Source organism: Branchiostoma belcheri, unplaced genomic scaffold, assembly GCF_001625305.1.
Source record: "Branchiostoma belcheri isolate BF01 breed outbred unplaced genomic scaffold, Haploidv18h27 scaffold20, whole genome shotgun sequence".
In the NCBI taxonomy this organism is placed as follows: Eukaryota; Metazoa; Chordata; class Leptocardii; order Amphioxiformes; family Branchiostomatidae; genus Branchiostoma; species Branchiostoma belcheri.
In genome coordinates this window covers 3,451,228-3,473,322 of record NW_017803491.1, presented here as the reverse complement: position 1 = coordinate 3,473,322, position 22,095 = coordinate 3,451,228, and the positions used below count along the sequence as shown (strand labels likewise).

Below are 22,095 nucleotides of genomic sequence, written 5' to 3'. Positions count from 1 at the left end.
GCGTTTTGACTTGAGTGTTCTTATTGCAACAGACAAGTATTCTCAGACAGCTTCTCCTATTCCCTCACAAACTCAAAACCCTAAATTTGGATAAAACCATCTGATGTCAGACTCATGCGGCCTGTAATCGCCCCCATTTTCCTCCTCCAATTATCTAGTAGCGACTAGTAGTACGCAATTTCTTTGACAACAGCCAAAAAGCCCTCACCATTCACGTTGTCTTTTCGTATCGTCGTCTCGATTTGTAGCATCGGCCTCCTCCTCCCTCCAACAGAGGGCGCCTGGCGCTCTTTCCTCTTCCCCATTCCTGTACCTCGGCTTATAATAACCGCTAAAATTACCTGGAAAAATCTAACAAAAGACGAGAGGAAAAATTTCACCTCATGGAAGCCATTTTGCTTCCCATTGCATTTTGGGATCGTTTATGTGACAATTGACGTGATTGGTTGCTACTCGTTTGGGCCTATCTCACGAACCAATCACGTCATGTGTAACAAAATCTGGATTTCAATATTGTAAATGGCCACATTTAGGGGAAAACCACTAACTTTTGTAAAGGCCATTGCATTGAAGTCATTTTATGATATGAGAGAAAACAAGAGCTCATTTTCAACGCTTTTTGTTAGGTTGTATTATGTTGAGCTTTTCTGTACCAGCCTCATGTGTCTTTTTTGTTCTCGTTGACAAACTCCCTCCATAACGGTAGTTAATGGTTTGTCCCGTAATCATGTTCTTGTGTATATCACAGTAAAATCGAGACCATGAATGTCTTATAGTTGTGTTGCACGAAAATCGAAACAAATTCACCTTTTACAACAATGGAGGGAGTGGACGAAGTGGTGGCAGCGTTGCAGGGTGGAGACCAGGCGGAAATATACAAGCATCTGCAGTCATTCAACACACAGGTGAGGGGAGGGGGGCGGCGGCGGGTGAGGGAGGGGGGCGGCGGCAGGTGAGGGGAGGGGCACCTACATATGTAGGTGATGGGGAGGGGGATGTACACATGTAGACAGGTAATAGGGAGGAGAGCAGTGCAGGTGATAGGGAGAAGAGAGGCAGCATGTGATAGGGAGAAGAGAGGCAGCAGGTGATATAAGGGAGAAGAGAGGCAGCAGGTGTTAGGGAGAAGAGAGGCAGCAGGTGATAGGGAGAAGACCAAAGAGAAGTGCTGCAGGTGATGGGGAGGAGAGCATTGGCAGGTGATGGGGAGGAGAGCATTGGCAGGTGATGGGGAGGAGAGAGGTGGCAGGTGATGGGGAGGAGAGAGGTGGCAGGTGATGGGGAGGAGAGAGGTGGCAGGTGATGGGGAGGGGGCACCTACTAGTAGGTGATGGGAGACCGGAGGGGAGGCATCAGGTGATGGAGAGTGGGGTGGTAACAGTTGATGGGGAGGGGTTGGACTCAGGAGGCGGGTGACTGACATAGAAGGTGTATCCATGTTTGTGAGTACTAGTACATGTAACTGCGGGTAGGGCTTGTGTATTACTTGTATATATTTTACCCAGTCACACAGTGAGACCTGCAGTGTCAGGTAGTTGTTACCTGTAATGTCACGACACCGGTACTTGATCAATGACAAGATGTACTCAAGACATGTGAAAAATGTGTTTCCTCAGCATGCACAGACGTTTGGCTTCCCAGAACTTCAGCAAGACCAGAGAAAGGTCAGTGCCTGATTTTTTTTCTCATAATCTGGCTAGTACCACAATACAACAATTTTATTGATTTCTAAGTATATACTGTTATACATGTTTACATCATACATTGTTAAGTTTACATCATACAGTGCATCAGATCCAACTAAAGCTGTCCTGATAACAAGGTGATTAAATGGAGAAGTGTCGTCAGCTTCACTAACAGCATATCCAACAGCAAGTTGGGATGGGCTTAAATGGTAGAAACCGCTTTGAGATTATCACATGTAAAACTCTTTCATTGCGTACTGCTTCTTGTAGTCACTCTTCTGTACAAATTTCAGGATCTTGTATCAGCGATCCTTGAAGTGTTGAACAAGGACATGCAGCCATCGTGCCACGCCACGTGTCTGTCCACCATTCGCATCCTGAGCCGGGACAAGGCCTCCCTGCAGTTCCTAGCCAAGCCGCCGTGTGTCACCACACTCCTGAAGCATGCTGGGATGGATGGGGCGGAGGCTGTGGTTGAGCTGCCAGAAGATGAAGGTAACTCTATGGAGCCAGTACTGTTAAAAATGAAACTTTAGCGGTGGCTTTATTCTTAAGCCTAAAAAAGGTTCTTCTTGTGACCTTTCGAAGTTGCAAATCCCTGACACTGTACATATTCTATTTTGCTGTGAAGTAATTATACATGTACAGTATATATTTTTGGTTTATTTGTACAGTGATGGCAGAGGCAGAGAAGTGCCTGTGTAACATCATCTTCACAAGTCCCACTGCACAGAGACTCTGCAGGTCAGGTCTAGTTCAGGTACCGGCACACAATGCCGGGAGAGTTGATTAAGTAGATGGTTTGGTTTAGTAAGAGGAAACTGAAGAAAATTATTATATGCAGTTGCTGTATTTGTCTGCCATTTTACTAGTAATCTTGAAGATGAAAAAAATCTTACTGTTAAGAATCAAAGTTCTTGCCCCAGATGATGGTTGATTTGAATGTTTTTCTTGAGCAGTTCTAATGGCTGTGTGGAGGGGGTGGCTGGCAGGCTGAAGTGCATCTCAGACCCTCATCTGTCCTATGATGTCAAGGTAAGACTGTGATTTTATAATACATGTACATGTGCATCCATCCTGTGTACAGCTAACATGACATATAATTTATAATGCATTGGCAGGTCATGATGAGTTTTGACATTTCAGAAGTGTATGTACTAGAGTTCCCCAGTAAGATTAATACATGACGTATGTGTACATGTGTATATTATATTTATTTATAATTATCAATTCTTTTTCTGCAGATTTTTGCTGTAAGGCTGACATTCCTACTGACAGCTTTGTGCATTGACATCAGGTAGATATTGAATTATTTAATATTGGGCTATATATTTATTGTCTTATTTTCTCATAATCGTTACATATTGTCTATAATCTTTTTTGAAAAAGATGGTTTTGTAAATGAACATATACATTGTATGGATCATCACAGTCATTTCAAAGACATCCATATATGTTCATTTACAAAACCATCTTTCAAAGGTTGAGATCATTGTGAACACTTGTGCACTGAGCACAAGTGAACTTAACAAAAATTTATACTGTCTTTTGTCAGACAAAGACTGCAGGTTGAGTTTAATGCCCCAGCACTGCTGCTGTCAGCCATGGAGCACACTCTGGGTGTGGAGAACAACAGCACTCTGGGTATGTTTGGATGCCTTCATATATAATATAGGATGTACAGTCTACAACATGTACATGTATTATACAGTATCTGTTGTAGCTTTTTGTGTCAGGGCTCGAAATCCTTTTTTCTGCATACCTGCACTGGTGCAGGTAACATTGAAAAATTTGTAAAATTTCCTTCATCAGACAAATTTTACCTGCAACACTCAGAATTTAGGAAGTATAAATGGATCATGCTGAAACTGTTCAATTAATTAATCTTTTACTGTATCCTGTATCCTGTATTTCTTGTATCCTTAATGGCTAGAAACAGTCTAATGCTGCAAATAAAAATTCACATATGTACACCTACATTACACCTAGTACATGTATGTGGCCCAGTCACTGAGTGTAGGTGCAAGTATATGGGGTGTGGGGAAGAGTAAGGAGGGCTATGAGTGGGGTGTGGGGAAGAGTAGGGAAGTCTACGAGTGATAAACATCAGAAATATATGTATCTGCACAGCTCCAATTTTACCTGCACTAAGGAGTGTATGCACCCAGTATTTTGAGCCTTGTACGTGTTTTTACATTGCCATTACTGTCATTAATGAAAAGTTAAACTATTCTGTTCCTGTTATTACATTTTTACGTTATTACATTTTTACAGGTACACTGGAGGGTGTGGTCCTGACAGATGAACAGGTGGACCTTCTGTCAGAGATCCTCAAGACCATGTTCAATGTCACCCTCACTGGACAGGCCAGGCAGCTGGACGAGGTTAGTACAGTATTAGTATAGTAGCCATTTTGTTATTCATTGCCAACTGTTATGGATGGTCAGATTCATAACTCTGATGATTTGAAATAAAATTTCTGATTCTAGGAACGTACACTTTTCAAATATTGTAAAATCTAAACTGACGGCAATGTTTTTGTTGGTCCACTTACCAGTAACTTTTTTTTTCATTCTATGACTGTCACAGTCTTCTTAGATTGCCAAGTTAAATAATAATTGTGGCCTTCCTGCTCATGTTGTAATTCCATGTGTTATCACTAGGAGGAGCTGGAGCGGTACAAACAGATGACAGCTGTGTGCAGGTATATGCTGATGTGTCGAGCATCTAGTGAGACAAAACAAGAGGAGCTGCATAGGTAAGACTTTTCCTAAGATGCCATATGGGGGAATGGAAGACAAAAGCTAATTGCAGGTCTTACTGCTCCTCTTCTGAGCTTAAATCTAAAATGTAGCTATATTGTAGCGAGTGTTGAGTATCCAAGATCAGGTGTTACTCCCACTACCCCCATGGGTTGTTAGTGACAGATGCACAGATTTGACATGTCAAGTCAAAGTTTATTGCACAATGATTGTCATGGGTACAATGTATGGCAAATAATAAAGTTACTAGTTGGTATGAGTCTCTCATAATGCTACATATATGGTCAACGGTTACTGTGTTTGGCAGAGCGTTATAAAGAACTACTGGCTAGAAAATATTTCAACTCTACACGTACGTTCGATATTACACTAAACTATACTTATGAAGGGTACAGTGAGCAGTTGTACCACTCTTATACAAAACATGTAATTCTATGACTACTAAACAGAGTGTTGACTAAATTACTTGTCAGGAATGTTACAATTCTACATATAAATGCTACAATACGCTACACTTTATACATGTAGTTGATATAGTATTCATGACTCTACTTATACAGCTATTCTAAGATTTCTTTTTTGCATGACCTCCCCCCACAGTCACACTATCAACCTGATGACCAACATGCCCAGGAGCTGTCTAGGTGAGGTGATAGTCCGACAGGGGGAGCGGGGCGTGGGGACGGAGTATGACGGCTGGAACATGGACGCCATCATGACCATTCTGGACTTCTTAGAGAGAAGAATAGACCAGGTACGACTTTAATCCTGTCTCTATCTATGTATCTAGCCTTTAGAGAAAAAAATTACACTCAAGATGGCCTTAGGTTTTGCTGAAATTTTTGCTCGATGAAAATTGCACTGGGACACTTTTCTGTTCTGCTGCCAATTTAATCCTTTTGCACTATATATAACTACTTAATAATTTCACTTGAAAGCATTAACCTTTTCCCTGCTACCTGTTCTTTGCCATCAAGAAGGTTAATCTTTTTACAAATGAATGAAATGGATTGTGTAGGTTGAAAACTTCAAGCTTGCATGTTTTGCAGAACAAACGTCTATTGGAGACCCTGACCCCAGTCCTGACCTGTCTGATCGCCATCTCTAGAGCCAATCGTAACATCAGGAAGTTCCTCAGAACTAAGGTAGGTAATTCTTACTCATGTACAATCATACATCTACAGACAAGTGACCACGTCTACATAAGGACCACCTGGTCATGCCAATTTAACCACTTCTTGATTATCCCGTAGAAGATTTTTTCCATGATTGTAAATTCTTTCTATAGTGACCAATTGTCCATGTACATCAGGTTTCATTGGTCCTCTGTGTGGTTTTCTTCGGCAGTTTTGACTGTAATACTGTTCGGACAATGTAAAACATGTACTAATTTTGCCTACATACAGTATTTGCTTCATCCATTACATGTACAAATGCATATTCTTCTTGTGTAGGTTTTGCCACCCTTGAGAGATGTGGAATCCTTACCACAGGAGGGCTGTAAGTTGCGCAACAAGTAAGCAAACTTTTGCTTCTGTTTTTCTTGTTGCACATGTATTTCATCAGCAACAACAACTTATGTAACAGAAAAATGTGTCAATTTGTTATACAAATTTGTAAAGACAGGTGTATATTTCAGGTGCGTGCGTCTGATGACCTGTGTAGTAACGGAGGTGAAGGAGACAGCTGCAGAATTCCTCTTTGTTCTGTGCAAGGAGAATGGTAAGAGTTGCACAGTTGCCAACTTTTCAGTAATATAGTTTTATTTCAATGGTTTTTGTAGTAACCTCTTTACAGCAAATTCATGACACAAAAGTTTTGCTACATATATATATATATATATATATGTCTCTCTTGTATGACTACTGTGCTTTAAAATTGATTCAACTACATTTAAAACACTGCTAAAACCTTCTTTTTTTTGCCTCCTACTCCAAAATAAAGTCAATGAATTATTTTATACTATGAGCAATACATTGTTAATGACTGGTACATCAGTTTACCTTATGGTCATAAAACTACTAACATGTACATGTACATAAAACACAGACACATGCAAAAAGAAGGTGGATCTACATGACTATATGCACTTTCCTACACTTTTAAAAGTTTTTTTTTCTAATTTTCACATTTGTTTTAAATGGCAGAATTCCATTCAAGAAATGGTTGTTTATCAAAGGTTGTTGTTGTTGACAGTTGACAGGCTGGTGAAGTACACAGGGTTCGGTAACGCGGCGGGACTGCTCGCGCACCGCGGCCTGCTGGCGGGCGGGCCGTCTTCTGGACAGGACAACTACTCCAGTGGGGATGAGGAAAGTGACACAGAGGAATACCTGGTGGCCAAGGACAAGTAAGAACTGTTACAGACAAATCTTATTGTGGGTTTTAACTAAGGCCACACCGATTTGATTTCTTGGTTAACAGATTCGCCCGCTTCATTTTTATCAGATTTGAAAAAAAAATCAGAATCAACTGCAAAATGCTCATATTTTGCCCTGAACAGTTGAAAACAGTCCTTTTCTCCCTAGTTGTTACAGTTTCTATGTTTCGATGCAGTGGTACCATTAAAAGTTCAAAATCCATTGTTTAAATTTTGAACCAGCCTGGTGTGTTGACTTCATGGCTCCTATCGTATCATTTTGGGCCATAATAGGATGCCTAGGCCTGTTTCTATTTTTAGTTTTTTTCGCCCGCCCACTCCATTATTTTTCTAGAAAAATCCGTTAACCAAGAAACTAAATTGGTGTGGCCTTATTATGGGTTTTAAGGAGAGGATATTTCCTTAAGTTAGACATTAGTATACCCCGCTAGTTTTCTCACAAAAATAAGGATCTGCACAGAAGATGTCACAGAAATCCAAAACACCAAAAAAAGAAGAAAAAAAAATTCTAATCTGCGACCTGAAAAGAAAAATTTGTACTACATTACTTTTATGATCCTTTCTGGTTCATCACTAAAAATCCATTTAGCCAGGATACCATGCTTGTTTCAAGTTTATGCTGGATCCCATAAGTTGGTTGGCAGGTTATGTACACTGTACATGTAGTAAGGGAGCCACATTTGAATACAGTATTAACCTTCAGCCTGCCAAGTAGCCATTTTTAAAGTTATGAGGGAGGGTAGCAAGAAGAAAGTTCACAAAAGCAGTACCCTGGGTCCCAGGCTACATGTACCTACAGTGTAAGAGTATCGTGACAGTTAATATGTTCTACTCAGACTCTACATGTAATTTGTACATCCTGAGGACAATGTCTGCTCTTGTCCGACAGAATTAACCCAGTGACCGGGAGGGTGGAGCCTGACCGACCTAACCCCCTGGAGGAGATGACTGAGGAACAGAAGGAACATCTCTTCATGCAGCTGGCCAGCGACTTTGACAAGTTAACAAGGTACACACTCAGTCAGGCACACAGTTGACGTTGTTACCATATGTAGGATACTACTTCAGTAAGGTATGCTATTTTTTATCATCATTGAAGACTTAGTACAACTGTGGATGAATGTTTCCTCTGATATTAGTACCATCTGATAGAATTATAAGATAAATAGCACAGTTTTAGATTGCATTTAGTATCTTCTTTTTCATACCAATGTACATTTCGCTTGTTGTGTTATGTTGAATAAGATATTATGCATAGAACACGACCAGGTTAAGCAGGAAATTCGCATCATACCGGCACTCATTGCACTACAGTTTTCTCTGCATCTAGACATTGCATTCAAATATTTATCATTCCTCTAACATCCTGGAATAATTTCATCAGGTTAGTAAATGACATTGTATAACTGTATTCACAATTGCAAGCAAAGTAGTTTTGCAAGCCAACTTTTTGGTGACCATCTGTCATCTTCATCTGGCAATGACAATGATGTTACTTTGCGCCTTCATGCGCATGTGGGCTAAATGCAGTACATGTAGTTTACATTATAAAGTTGTTACAGTAATATACAATAAACACTACTGACTAGTTCTACTTTAGAGCACTGCAGCTTATAGTGCAAAAATGTATGTGTCACTGCTGCAGTGTTCAGAAAGTGGTTTATGTTAATGAAGTTTTTCCCTTTGCACCCTGTAGGGAAGGCATTGTAAAACCCACCATGATTGGCAGTGACGGGCGGCTACACGTGGTGGAGGGGGGCGTGGCCGAGATGGTGGCCCGCGCACAGACTCCGCCCCCTGATCACTCCGACAACGAAGAGGACGATCCAAACGAGTGATTGTTGTTCTTTCCTGTCCTGCACCCAGGAAATGGCCAAAGCTTTTGCAAAATCAACTTGTTGCATGTGGGCTGTTCCATTAAATTAATCAGGGGTGGACAAGTTTATTTCCTGAAAGGGGACAATGGAAAACTAATACCAAACAGTGGGGACAGACACACAAATTGTGTAAATAAACGTTTGACCTTTTATTTGGGAAGAAAACAAGACCACCCCTACTTTTTGATGGAGCAGTCCAAGGACGAAGTACATACTATATGTATGAATATGTTACCTGTAGATTGTTCTACATGTACATGTACATGTATATACCAGAGTACTACATATTGTGTATACAATGTAATTGACTAATATACATGTATAAGCTATTGTTAGTTAGCATTGGATATCACTTTGTATACGGTAATTCTGTTGTGTTTTCTATATACTGTATGTATGTACATGTATGTACATGTATGTGTGTGTGTGTGTGGATGCATATGTGCATGTGTGTGTGTGTGTGTGTGCGTGTGTATGTACGTATGAAGTCAATAGTATTTTAGGTGTAATACTTAAAGAGACAGAGACTTACATAAGCTAGTCATGTGTGTTTATGTAAATGTTGTTCTGAAATAAGACATTCCTTAGTTGTGCTGAGCATATTGATCATGTTCTCTAATCCTGATATGAAGTTTAGACTATATAAAAGCTAATTGTGTGATTGCTGGATGTAGTTGTACATGAGACATTACCATTAATAACCATCATGTGATACTGTACACAGCATCAGTCCAGGATGTCCAGCTATCCTTTACACAACTCTACGTTGCAAAACAAAATTCAAGTCTCAAACCACTGGACTACATAATGCTAGTTTTTCATGTAGAATGTGTATATGAGGAATGTGCCAAAATTTGGTCCAAGTTTTCTGATGTTAAAAGACCTCTTCATGATCCCTTGAATTCTAAATTTTTGCATAACTTTGTTCTTAATTAATGCAATACACAACTTTTTTTTCAATGAAAAGCACTATCCTCTTCCTCTGTATTTTCCCCCAAATCATCCATTTTCTTTCTCTCTAATTTGATGCCCTTAGAGGAGTTTACAACCCCAAAATGTTTGTCTTACTACAGAAAGCTATGGATTAGAAGTGTCAGATGTATATCATGTGTTCAAATTTATACTTTATTAAAATTGCCTAAAATATATATGTCCTGCTGCTCCTACCTGTGCATACAAAATATTGTACCGTTGATGGTGAGAAACATAGCCTGATACCTGTGCACATGGATCTGCACAATTTAGGTAGCCTTTGCATTTCTGACATACATGACAATAAATTGCTATATTGAATGTAATATGCATGTGGTATCTTTTTTTCCATTACCTTTTTACACTATTAACAATCTTTCACTGTGGCATGCAGGCATATTTTCACCATATATTGGAAAAATGACAAGAAGACATCTAGTTGTTTGCTGCATGTTTTTTTTTTCTCTTGCTTGACTTCATCTACAATCCGTAAGACTTTACATCGTCAATAGGATCATGTTATAACGTCTTCAAGTTGCTGAATTTTTGTATCGCTTGAAATATTCCTATTACTTGGACTGATACTTTTACACCAATACAAAAAACCTCTGGCCATGTGTTTTTAGTTTGATAGGGTGTAACATTTTATATTTCAATATTATTTTGGGAGAAAAATCTTCAGTTCGCCATATGGTCGGTGCTGATCCCTTTTGCTTCCTGCAAAACAAAACAAAATAAAACAAAGCAGTGAATGTATGGGTAGAAGAAATGATCAGGTTGAACCGTTCATGTCGACTTTGGGATCTATCAGTCAAAATCAACAATAAAGGTCAATACAATGAAATACATGTATGTAAGGCATGTAACAAACTTAACAAACAGGCAAACTGTGGGGGCAGTGGGTACCACAATGATGAATGGTCATGAGAACATACAAATGTATGACACCTGGGTCCACACTGTACCCACTCATATCTACGTCAATGAGTCGGTTTAACCGTCTTTTGGTGTTCAAAACTTACTAATAGTATTGTATACAAGCGTAGGCGGTGTGGGAAAGGCATGGATACTTGAACATTGTGTCCTTATAATTGCAGTATGAGTTTGTACCTGTTCCTTTAGCCTGTCAATGCGGTGAGGTTGTTGTACGCCTCCTGTAGCTCCTCCTGAAGGTCACGGATCTGCTGGGCCAGCCTCCGGGCAGCTTCGTAATCTGGTGGTAAACAAGGTGCGAAACAGTTACGCACATTATAACTGAATGGTTTCGCGCATTAGGGTCATGGTCAGCTTTACAACCGTTAAAGATCTGGTCAGAATATTAGAAACTAGCTACATAAAAATTTACCTTTGTGAATGGTTTCATCAGGTTGGTAACTCACTGACTAAAATACTCTACGCAGCCAAGTACTTTATTCATCCGACGTTCCGCCGACCGTCTGTCACATCTACATGATTGTATACTTGTGCTCTGCAATGTGAACCAGTCAGAATTCCCCTGAGGAAGGTGCCGGACGTGAGGAAGGTGACAGACGGTCACCGAAATGTCGACTCAATAAAACACTTGGATACGTAAAAAGAATGTTTTATTCCAAAATCGCAATCAAAATTTACCGTAGGCTTCACCTTATATCTTCATAGGCAAGCGGTAACTAGCTCTCTGTCACACTAGACCATATCATGTCTTTGCAAGGGGGTTTAAAATCTAATTTTAAATTTGATTTCAAACCTCCTTGATCTTTGTAAACATCTGAAACTTCCGCTTGAGTCTAGTTTGATCATGATCATTTTGCCAATAGAACTTAGCTACTGTAGAATCTGCCGTTCTTTCATGGTTGTGTGTTTGGTGGTGGGGCTCACCGTTATTATCGTACGCCTCCTGAAGTTGTTCCCGGGCCTGATCCAGTTGTTCCCGGATGCTGGACAGTGCGAAGTACGCGTCCTGGATGTCCTGCCAGCCGGACTTGTTCCCGTCAGCCGCCGGCTTGTTACCGAGACTGTTAACGACCGGCGGTGGGAGGGAGGGGCTACCGGTAGGCTTCCCAGGAGGCACCGCTGAAGATGAGGACAGAAGGAGTCCCACAGTCCCGCACAGGAGGAGGATGTGGGCCCATTCCATGGTGTACTGGAGGAAGGTGATACTCTGAATTCTTCACAGAAAAGAGAACAGCGCTGTAGAAAAACCCATGTTCCTAAACATCCCTGGACAAACCATCAATCGAAAACCAAAAATCAAGACCATAGCATGTCCACAGCACGAGATATCATACCCATGTTCCCCGCTGCAGTACCTTACAAAGCTGCTAGAGTACCCAAAATTGAACTTCACCTTCCTTTTCCCAACCGTATCCTACCTACCAAATATCATAAAGATATACATGCACCACACCCCAATTAAGTTATAACCGATTACAAAATCAGCAACCCCTATATGTATGATGTATTTAAACACATAACCTTCTGACGAAGGTAATAACTGAAAAGCTAGAAGTTGAATTATACAACGATAGTTAGTTCGTCATTCATTCAATATATATTCAACGCCCACGAAATTTCACTACATTGTTGAAGGTCATTACAACATCATCATTCTTTCGTCACATGATAAATTTGTATGTGTCATTTGATTTCAAGAGCTTTTCTGTGTGCTTGGGACTTAACAGAGGTATGCTACCAGGCTAATTTGGCTCTTTCATTTCCCTTGGTATTGCAAACTCCCCTTGAATGTTTCCAGGTTTGCCTTAAGAGTGTAGGACTTAACGCGTAACATGCACACGTGGCGTTGAACAGACAAGAAGGAAAATACTAGTACCTTTTTTTTCTTACCGATATCTACTTTTTGAAAAAAAAACTTAAAATTCCAATGGGTTGAACATTTGGTTCTAATTCTGTCAACAGAAACTCCTATTCGGACCTCTGCCGATAGAATCAACCATCAGACATCACGATATTGGAATCAGATTCTGTAAATTTTAAGATATTCAGACGGTCGGAACTTTTCAACTTTGATTCGTGTTACTTAGATAGAACTTTTGAATTTTCATTTATGTCATTTTAGATCAATAAATTGACTTAAAATTTAGGATTTGTGAATGGGAAACTGCCCTAAGACACTAACATCATGATCGGATCGAGTCTCTACCGACAGAATCGCCGATTCTATCAGATCAGAGTCTCTACTCCGACTTATACAAGTAGAAGGTACTAGGCAGAACTCATACTCACAATACCTGAATCTTTCCTTTGATCAGGGGCTGAGGAAACGTGCGGCTCTCGGTCGGTTCTCAAGTCAGACTGATGTATTACGTACGTGACAAACGTAGTCTTGCGTCAGGCGCTGTTCTCAACAATACCACGATCATAACCTCCTTAGCAGGCTCCACTACTGGGCTGTAGATTTTTGTGAGGACTTTTATAAAACCCTCTTTTCTTAGGGCATATCTGTTCTATTTGTGCCGGGTTTTGTGTGTTGTTTCAGCAACTGCGATATGCCGTAAGACACAAAAAGGGCACCGTGAAAGCCTTGTAAAAAAAAAGCTCTACCGCCTTCGTAAAGCCTGCATAGGAGGCTATCAAGATGACGCTACAAATACTTCATCAACTACGCCCACCCATGGTAACAAGGCAAACTGGACCTAGGAAAAACATCTCAGGATGACTGGGTGGCGTAAACTAACCAATTTAACACCACTTCAGATGTTTTCAGCGGGGTTCGATCACGTGGAAGATGACGTCGATTTAGAGAAAAGCATTTAGGAAGGCACGTTAGTTACACAAGATTGACGTATTAAAGGAAAGGCGGTCACAAATATTTGTGGTGGAAGATTTTTGTCTAATAGTAAGGCGCAAGGTCATCAAAGTCACACAGAGGTCACACATCCTCGTTACATTTTATCTCCACTTGGGCTTTGGGTGGCTGCAATACAGTACCGGATTGGCAAGACAGTTATCAAACTGGCCAAGCAGTATCCAACAGGCAGCCAATGGTTTAATACAGGCGGCCAACATACATGTAGACTCCCCTTGCATGATCTAGAGACTTTGCTTGGAGATTACTATCTCGTGCGCATCGCATATATACACAGTAAGACACACATGTCAATAAGCGGGCTCCGCTTTTCTCTAGTATTATACGTCGCGTAGTGTGGGCCTTAAACCTGGCATCCAGTGCAGTTTTAAGGGCCGATTTTTCAAAGCAAATATTCTAGTCATTTATCTACATACTGAGTTGAAACCAAACTATCCCAATGTATATTGACCCTAATGGAGCAAAAATGACGGAAAATTGTTACTGGAAGGGCCCTGGTCTGATTTTTAGGGTACCCAGAAAAATAAAGGACTCATCTTGGGACTTGTTTCTGCAGTTTTAAATGCCCAAAGTATGATATGCTGATTTAAATGTGCTGATGTGAAGCAGTATGTGTCAATATCACAAAGATTGCCTTATTCGGAATATTTCCAGTTTTCCTGGCCTGAAATCGCATTAGATGCCTTTTAAAGCATGGGGTGCGGTAGAAAAAGGTCAAATAGAGAAAATATGGGCATGTGAAAGCAGGATCGATCAACACACCAACTTGGAGATTAAGTTAATGTAAACGTTTGAGTTTGCTAAGGGATAAAAGGCTACTTGTGGAACAAAAGTCACGATTTACCTCCCTGTCAAATAGAATCGTCAATAAATAACATAACTGACAGTGACTTTTCAGCATTTTAATGCATGATATGGATATTCATAAAATCAAACTGGTAGGTAGAATTGCACACAGTACAATAAATTACTAGTATTCTAGGGTACATAATTCAGTGTCATCTTAAAATAACTTAAAATGAAGTAATATAATCATAATGACAACATGAATAATCTACACTCTTCAGTTTATCAGAGGTTTACCAAAATTCTAATATAATCCAGTATGTTGTTGTACGTAATGAGAATGATGCATAATAATTCATATACATATAGTGCAAAATCCGAACAAAAATGCATATCTAAATTGAGCGTAAATAGTTGACATATAATGCTCATATATTGTTTGCAAAAGAAATGTTACATTTTACATACACTGCTCAGAAACTGTTCACAACAGAACGTTTGAATTACTGCACTGCTCAGACATTGTTCACAGTAGCATGTTACAGAAAAGACAACCAATAACTTAAGATTCAAGCATTCACCAGGTACTAGTGAAACATAAATACATGTTTAAGTGTATAATCTTTACGCTGGCCTATGCCAAGTGACAAGATACATAATATGATACATAACTGTAGCAAAATATCAAATGGCATTCATTATATGAACCAATTCAATCTCTACAATTAGATGTTGTAGTCCCAAGATAAGCATTAAAGGCATCCAATGCAATTTCAGGGCGGCAAAATAAAAAAAAATAAACCGGACAAGCAAATCTGTCTGATATTGACATTTACTGCCATTTCTTAGCACATTTTTGTCATTATTTCATACATGAAGCATTTGAAATAGCCCCAAAACAAGCTATACGAGAAGCCCTTTTATTTTGTTTACCGTCCATAAATAGCTAGATCCAGCCTCACTCACTAGCCTACGATACGAAACAAGCAACCATTTAGCACCAGTGACATTGAACTTTTGCCTAACATGATATCGTTATTAAACTTTTGAAAAGAATGATCAGAAAATTGACTTTGAAAATTCAGTTTTGCCACTCTAAAACTGCATGGGGTGCTTTAGATGTTTTCTCCCATTTACGTCTTCTGGTGCATCGCTGAGTGGAACTACTTTCTGTGTTTGCCCTTTGACCTGTTCTGTTTGCGTTTCTCCTCCTCAGCAGCCTTACGTAACTCATCAGCATCCTCCTGTATGGCCAGACGGGCACTGCAGGGGAATAGGGAATAATGGTTATAGCAAATTTTACTCCTACAAGCAGATGCTATGGTGCCAGACAGTATCCACTGACCAGAGGAGTAAAGACCTATAAATGGACACTCCCCTGGCGAATGGATACTGTCTTGCTGTAGGATCTGCTGGAGATAACTACTAGTAGTGATCAAGGTATACATGTATATGAATATCATGAATACAAAAAAACTCTAATTATTCCCATGTATTCCCATACAATGTATGGGTCTGTGTTTCTTAATGCAATGACATGGTACAACATACAAAATACAATTTTAGTCTGCATAAAACTCCTTTTGATCAAGTGTCCAGGCTAAAAGTTAGCGGCTTAATTGTGACATTTTATTGCAGGAAAAGAAATGCAGACAGCACTGCAATTCCTAATCAAAGAGGTAAGTGAGACTTACATCCAGTGAACACTGTGATGGCCAAATGAGCTCTCCTGTAATCATTGTTATCAAGTTCTACTTTCATCAAAATAAACTTCTACTGTACCCCTACTAGAATACACCAACATACACTTGTACTAAAAACTTTTATTAGAGTAAGTTTCATCACAAATAAGAAGAATGGTCTGACCTCCTGGCCTCCTCCTGCATGACTTGTCTGAAGTTAGACTCCATACTCGCTATCTCACGGTCACTCTCGTAACGGTACCTGTACATGGGGGTAGGGGGGGATACAGGTGCATGGTAAGTAAATATAGACACATAGTACTACATAGGCAGCATGTTGGCAGAACGTACTGCACCTGCATGAAACCCATGATGTATTCTGCACAGCACTTCAGCAGAATGCCTTGTTTAAGGTCATATTCGTGTATTTAAGTATGCCGTCGGTATAATGTAAACCCACAGGACAAAGGCAAGTGGCAGGCTGCCATAAAGCCTCAGTATTGCAGTGCAAGCACGTCTAACCCTCAGAAGACGGGGAACAACAGATGATGGACTGGACAGTGAGAGTGAGTTAATAGTTAATAGTGCCATCAATAGTTTTCAAAGATTGTTGGACAATATATTCTGCAACAGGCAAAATTCTGATGCAGCGTTGACCAAATATCCAACAAAAAAACACGAAAACTCAGGTTTATTCAGCCTTTCATAAACAGTAGATGTATAAATGTGATGATTCTGTTTTTAACAGGACTTACTTTCTCTTGTCGTATCCGAAGATCTCTCGGATGTACTTGGAATAGTCCACATCCTCGTTTGAGTCATCAATGAAGTCGTCCGACTCTTCTTCAGAATCGTCATATCCTCTCTTCATACCTGCAGTCACAAGGTCATACAAGGTCATGTCTGAGATTTGAACTACATGTAGCCTATTCTTTAAAACACTTTAAAAAATGTGTGTTGACAAAAAATGATTTTGCAGCAGAGACGTAAACCTTTTTTTCTTTACCTTATGGCATTTCATGTGGGTTGTTGTATGATTTTCATGTAGTAGAATTTTCACGCAGGCTGTGACAGAACCAACTGCCAATGTGGATCTAAGACAACTTTTTCCATATAACAAGCAACAAGTTTAAGAAAGCTGAATTTTGAAGTACAGATGAATGAGACTTTATGAAAATAAAAATGCCTTCAGAGTGCGATCATACAACGATTGCATGGCATAATATTTGTGATCCGGAACTGTTACTTTAAAAGCAAAGCATCTACAGCAATACAATCTGTTATGTACATATATTACCTCTCCTCATATCTTCATACCCTCTTCTTGGCGGAGGTTGTCGCGGTGGTCCCGTAGTCACGCGTGACGGGAGGCTCTCCACGACCAGAGTACACTTAGGTTTGGAGGCACTTTCTGACCTGGACTTGTCTGAGACAGGCCCTCTTCTATCAGTGGGATGTGACACTTGTTTGGAGGGGGTACCAGGCTTGTTGGTACCATTGTACGCAGATGTGCTAGGTCTCTTGGAAGCATCAACCTTGATTGCACTGCTAGATTTAGATGTATCGTTAGATGATTTTGATTTGTCTGATTTGGACCCTGAGCCCCTTGATTTATCATTCTGATCTCTTGATTTTGATTTTACGCTAGAGCTGCCTGATTCAGAGCCTTTGGTGTCTAGATAACGCCCTTTACTGTTGTAGATATATCTCGGCTCTTCTGTGATATCTTCATCATCAGAATCTGCACCAAACAACTGTTCATGGATTTTTGGCAAGGGCACTGGTTCGTCTTTCTTCTTCTCGGCCATCTTCATTAGATCCTGGAAGCTCATTGGTTTAGATGGAGGAGGAGGGGCCTTCTTCTTTGGAACTGGCCTATCAGGCGGCCTTTTATAGTCGGTCCTTTTCCTGTCCACTTCTTCTCTTGGTGATTTTAATTTTGACACCTTCTGCATGAATTGCATATGTTTGGCTTTGTGTTCTTCACTCTCGTATTTTTCATCGCGTGTCTTTTTGTCCTGAGATTTGTCTGTTTTACTACTACTAGATGAGGTATTTGCCGAGGCCAGACTTTTCACGATGTCTGTCTTTTTCCTTTTCTTACTGAGGACTTCTTGAGCGTCGTCCATCCTCTTTTTGGCTTCAGCAGCTGAAAGTGGGTACAAGTAACAAAAGAATGTTGAATGTAAGATTGTCATATGGACTCTGTTCAACCCTAATTGCCTAATTGCTTATTTCAGCCTTTGTATCTTAATCTGCAAGCTTTACAGCTTGGTCATTGTTGATTCATGTAGTATCTAGCTTTCTATTTAACATGTCATTTCTATTTTATATTTGCTTTCTATTTGTCATGTCATTTGATTGAACAAATGTGAAAAATGTCTGCTAGTATGCAGTAGCCTGGTTACCAAACCTATTATAGCTCCCGAGTCCTACATCCTATTTGCGGAGAGGATGTAGGACTCGGGAGCTATAATACATTATTAATATTAATAGGTTTGGTAACCAGGCTAAGTATGCAGGTGTTATGTCAAAATATGTGTAAGACAACACACTACTATACATGCAGAAATTTTTTTCTCTCCTAGTAGTACTACGAAAAAACTGATGGAAAGTTAAATGCACTTTCAGTATACAACAACAAGAAAGATACAATCTGACTACAATTGAACTTATAAAAGCAGGACTGTTCCAATATTTTTAAGAGGAGTAAACATATCCTTTTTCTTCAGACAGATAAAAAAAGGTAATTGCTTGCAATTGGATACATTTATTGCTTGTTTGAAATGTTACCGTGTTTTTTCTCCTCCTCATGTTTCTTCACCATGAGTGCCCTGATGGCAGCTGACTGCACAGTTTTAGGTTTGGGCTTCTCCATTTTCTTAGCAGGTTTGGCAGCTGTGCTGTACCTCCTTGTACTGGACAGCTGTAAGGAACAATACAGAAAATATAGCAATAAGAATGTACTTGCATTACAAAATGTACAATGTAAATGTATCTGTCATGTAACAATTTTTTTAAATAACAGTGACATTATTTGAGCATGTAATTTACATGTATTATGATGTAACGTTAGGTTGACACATTGAAGAAGTGAAAAAATTAAAATCCCGGCCATTTTTTATTGCTAAATTTCATCCATATTTAAAATTGCACATCAGACAGTCTGGATAAAGCCCTGCCAAATATTGCTTGCTACATCATTATGCATACCTACATGTAAGCTATATTATTCTATATATGACTAATACGTAATATAGATTCTATTAAATAGCACTACAACTAGTACAGTAATAGATTTTCATTGAGTAGTACCGTTTTCCAAGTCCTTGCCTTTTCTAACATACTTGTCAAAGGTGTAACCACCATTTAATATTCTAAGCACAGAAGAAGGCTAAAGAAAGGGCGGAAGGAGACAAGCATATGGTACTACTACATGTATGTATGTAAAAATCCCAACGAGAAAAATCTTTTTCTTTTGTCTAAGTTGATCTAAATAGTCCGGGAATGAAGAATGATTTACTCTGCTTTAAAATCAGAGCCACGGGAAGGAAGTTCTGGGAACGTTTGCTCACACAACAGTACAGCCGGATAACAAACATGTATGATCGATCATTTGCCCTCCCCCTCGTCCAAAATTATTCTCAAAATATCCAACTATTTCTCACCTCTTTCTCCGCCTTCTTCTGCTTTTGGGCAGCGATGTTTAGTAGGTCTTCGAAGTTCATGGTTCCTTCCGTCGTTCAGTTCTTCTGTGCTGATAGAAAAGGAGAGATTTCGACAAAATTAGCAACGATTTGGAAGAGGAACACGAGTTGCTCACTTTCACGCCGCCATCTTTAAAGCTAAGGAAAACCAGCTGACGCGTGATGACGCAATAGGTTGTTAGCGACCCCTAGTGACAATTATCCGCGCTGCACACAAGCGAGCAAGCTCCCTTCACTCAGGAACCACTCATACTACTCTGCAGTGCAGTCTGTTTTGTAATATGTTTCGCCTCTAAAATAGCCATGATATTGGAACCACTCTGGTGGGTCTTGTGAACTAAAATTGTGGAGTATGTGAATTTTCAGAATTTTCAGAACTCAACTCTGATTTGACAAGACTGTGAACATGCTAAATTGTTATTTATAAGGAAATGTTACTGTCTCTAACGTAATCATTGATTCATAATTATAGCTGCTGCAAAATAAGTCATCTGGGAAAGTCTCCATCCGTGGCGTCGCCTCTGGTGACCGCAGCTCTGGTACCGGTGACCCGCCTCTGGTGACCATCTACGTCATCACAGTTTAAACGTCACAAAGCAAGATATATCGATGCCTATACTAGTATATATATGGCGGCCTAGGGATCGGTGATGGATCGACTAAGGGCAATGTTTGACGTGATTGCACTTGTCTAGTGGGAATAAACGCATTACAAATGTGTATTTTGCTTATCATGACCGCACTGTGACTGCGTCTATGATGCAATCTAATATAAATTAGAATTATCTATGTGAGCATCAAAATCGTGCATGTGCGAGAATGTAAGTACGTTTGTCAAAGAAAGATTAATAATTTGGAAAAACGAAACGTATGTTTACTTTCTGCCATGCCTAATTAAGCACGTTCATTAAAAAACAATGATTGGGAACTGTAGATTGTGTGTAGTATACTTTAAAAAATCCCAAAAGGTCGGATAAGAAATTTTAGATTTGAAGAAACCTGGCGAAAGGCCTGAACCAAATAGCAAGATATCCCCTAGTTCAATTAATCAATTTATCAATCAGTCGATTTAGTTTTTAATGGCTTTTAATAGAGACCAGTATCATATTCTGTGTTTTTTGAAGGGCATGTTGAATACTGTAGCATCCAGTAAGTCGCTAGCCGGCGCTCTTTTTGCAGGCTCATATTTGGCAAACCAAATCGTCAAAATTAATCTAATCAGCAGAGATGACCAATGGGAAACGTGCATTCTTCTGACCAATGAGCATGCCAAGATTCTGCTCAATCGACCAATCGGAGGCTAGAATTCTTCGCACAGGTGGTTGGAAGTTAAAGCCAGAGTGCGGGGACGGCTGAGTTCAATCAGTCGACTTCAACTGCTTCTACAGCTCGAGGGGAAGATAGTCGCTCTTCTATCGACACGGCTGTCTGCAAGCCGAAATGTGGGGAAATGGCGGTGCCAAAAACGCCCAGGGCCTCACCACACCGACAAGTACTTACTTGAATTTCGACGGGCTCAAACATAACGTTAACATTCCGGCGAGGAGACCAGCAATGTAAAGGTGAGACTGTCGACAATATTGCAGTTTACCGGAATCGGTTGTATGTAACGTGACCTTCAGCGGACAGTCAAGTAATTGCTTTCCTAGCGTTTTCCTCTCTACTTCTGAACCACTTGCACGGAAATCTCCTCGTAATTTAATCAGGTAAAAACCGTAATGAATTAACTATGTAGCTTAACCTTCAAACGTTCTGCCATTGGAGTCAACATGTCCTAATAGTGATACAATGTTTCTCTCTTTGCAACTTAGGGAATGGAGGTGCTAAACCTCCACACCCCAGGGCATCACTACACCGAGGAGAATTTGAGAGCTCAAACCTAACGTTGATTTTACGACGAGTAGACCCGCAGTATAAAGGTGAGTCGGATCAGTAACTGTTACCGTTAAATGTCTTTGGTTTCGGATCGTTTTGCTTTCTACTTCTGAACCACGCGCGGAAAATTCCACGAAATATGTAACCGTTAGTCGTTCTATGACCTAATATATACATTCTCTCTCCTTGCAACATAGGACTACACGTGAAGACATCCTAACTAGACACACAGGGAGAAGGACGGCCTGTGCCAGAAATATGACAAGGTAATTGTACTGTCAATAATATATATGACAAGTATCTGCTCAGCAGTAGCTGTAGCCTATGACGGTGGAATTCATTACTGAAAATTTGTCTGTAATTGACGGTTCCACGTGCACTATTATATAATAACTTACCCCAAGGCACAAGGCATAGTTGATTGCGTGCCTATTTAGTGTTTAAAATCACAAGCAAAATGATCAACTGAATCTGCCTTGTTCTAATTATTGGTAATTTGACATTCATGTCGGATTTAGGATGCAAGAAGCAGGGAATGAGACATCTCTCAGCATCTTCCAGTAC

At 40.0% G+C, this 22,095-nt stretch overlaps 3 protein-coding genes and 1 long non-coding RNA gene across 4 annotated transcripts in view; 2 read left to right on the top strand and 2 right to left on the bottom strand.

Moving 5' to 3' along the window:
• Positions 1-419, bottom strand: part of LOC109469210 (formin-binding protein 4-like) — a 13,247-nt gene extending 12,828 nt beyond the window's left edge. The window contains 1 exon segment of the mRNA XM_019767657.1: positions 209-419. Within this exon segment, the coding sequence (XP_019623216.1) occupies positions 209-305 (97 nt within the window). The 5' untranslated portion in view covers positions 306-419.
• A 220-nt stretch (positions 420-639) lies between these two features.
• Positions 640-9,080, top strand: LOC109469348 (synembryn-A-like). The gene is made up of 16 exons (XM_019767857.1): positions 640-905; positions 1,617-1,664; positions 1,979-2,180; positions 2,360-2,429; positions 2,645-2,720; positions 2,930-2,982; positions 3,241-3,329; positions 3,960-4,069; positions 4,349-4,443; positions 5,048-5,201; positions 5,497-5,592; positions 5,902-5,963; positions 6,087-6,169; positions 6,644-6,797; positions 7,717-7,836; positions 8,524-9,080. Exons 1-16 carry the CDS (start codon positions 819-821, stop codon positions 8,663-8,665), a joined length of 1,641 nt encoding a protein of 546 aa, XP_019623416.1. The 5' UTR covers positions 640-818; the 3' UTR covers positions 8,666-9,080.
• A 1,711-nt stretch (positions 9,081-10,791) lies between these two features.
• On the bottom strand, positions 10,792-19,794 carry LOC109469228 (protein SPT2 homolog). The gene is made up of 9 exons (XM_019767690.1): positions 19,618-19,794; positions 18,743-18,875; positions 17,247-18,098; positions 16,705-16,822; positions 16,134-16,211; positions 15,435-15,530; positions 14,244-14,246; positions 11,534-11,814; positions 10,792-10,889 (listed from the first exon to the last, which is right to left on the bottom strand). Exons 1-9 carry the CDS (start codon positions 19,675-19,677, stop codon positions 10,795-10,797), a joined length of 1,716 nt encoding a protein of 571 aa, XP_019623249.1. The 5' UTR covers positions 19,678-19,794; the 3' UTR covers positions 10,792-10,794.
• A 1,635-nt stretch (positions 19,795-21,429) lies between these two features.
• Positions 21,430-22,095, top strand: LOC109469163. Its single transcript, XR_002140172.1, has 3 exons — positions 21,430-21,575; positions 21,729-21,797; positions 22,050-22,095. It is a non-coding gene; the product is annotated as an uncharacterized LOC109469163 (long non-coding RNA).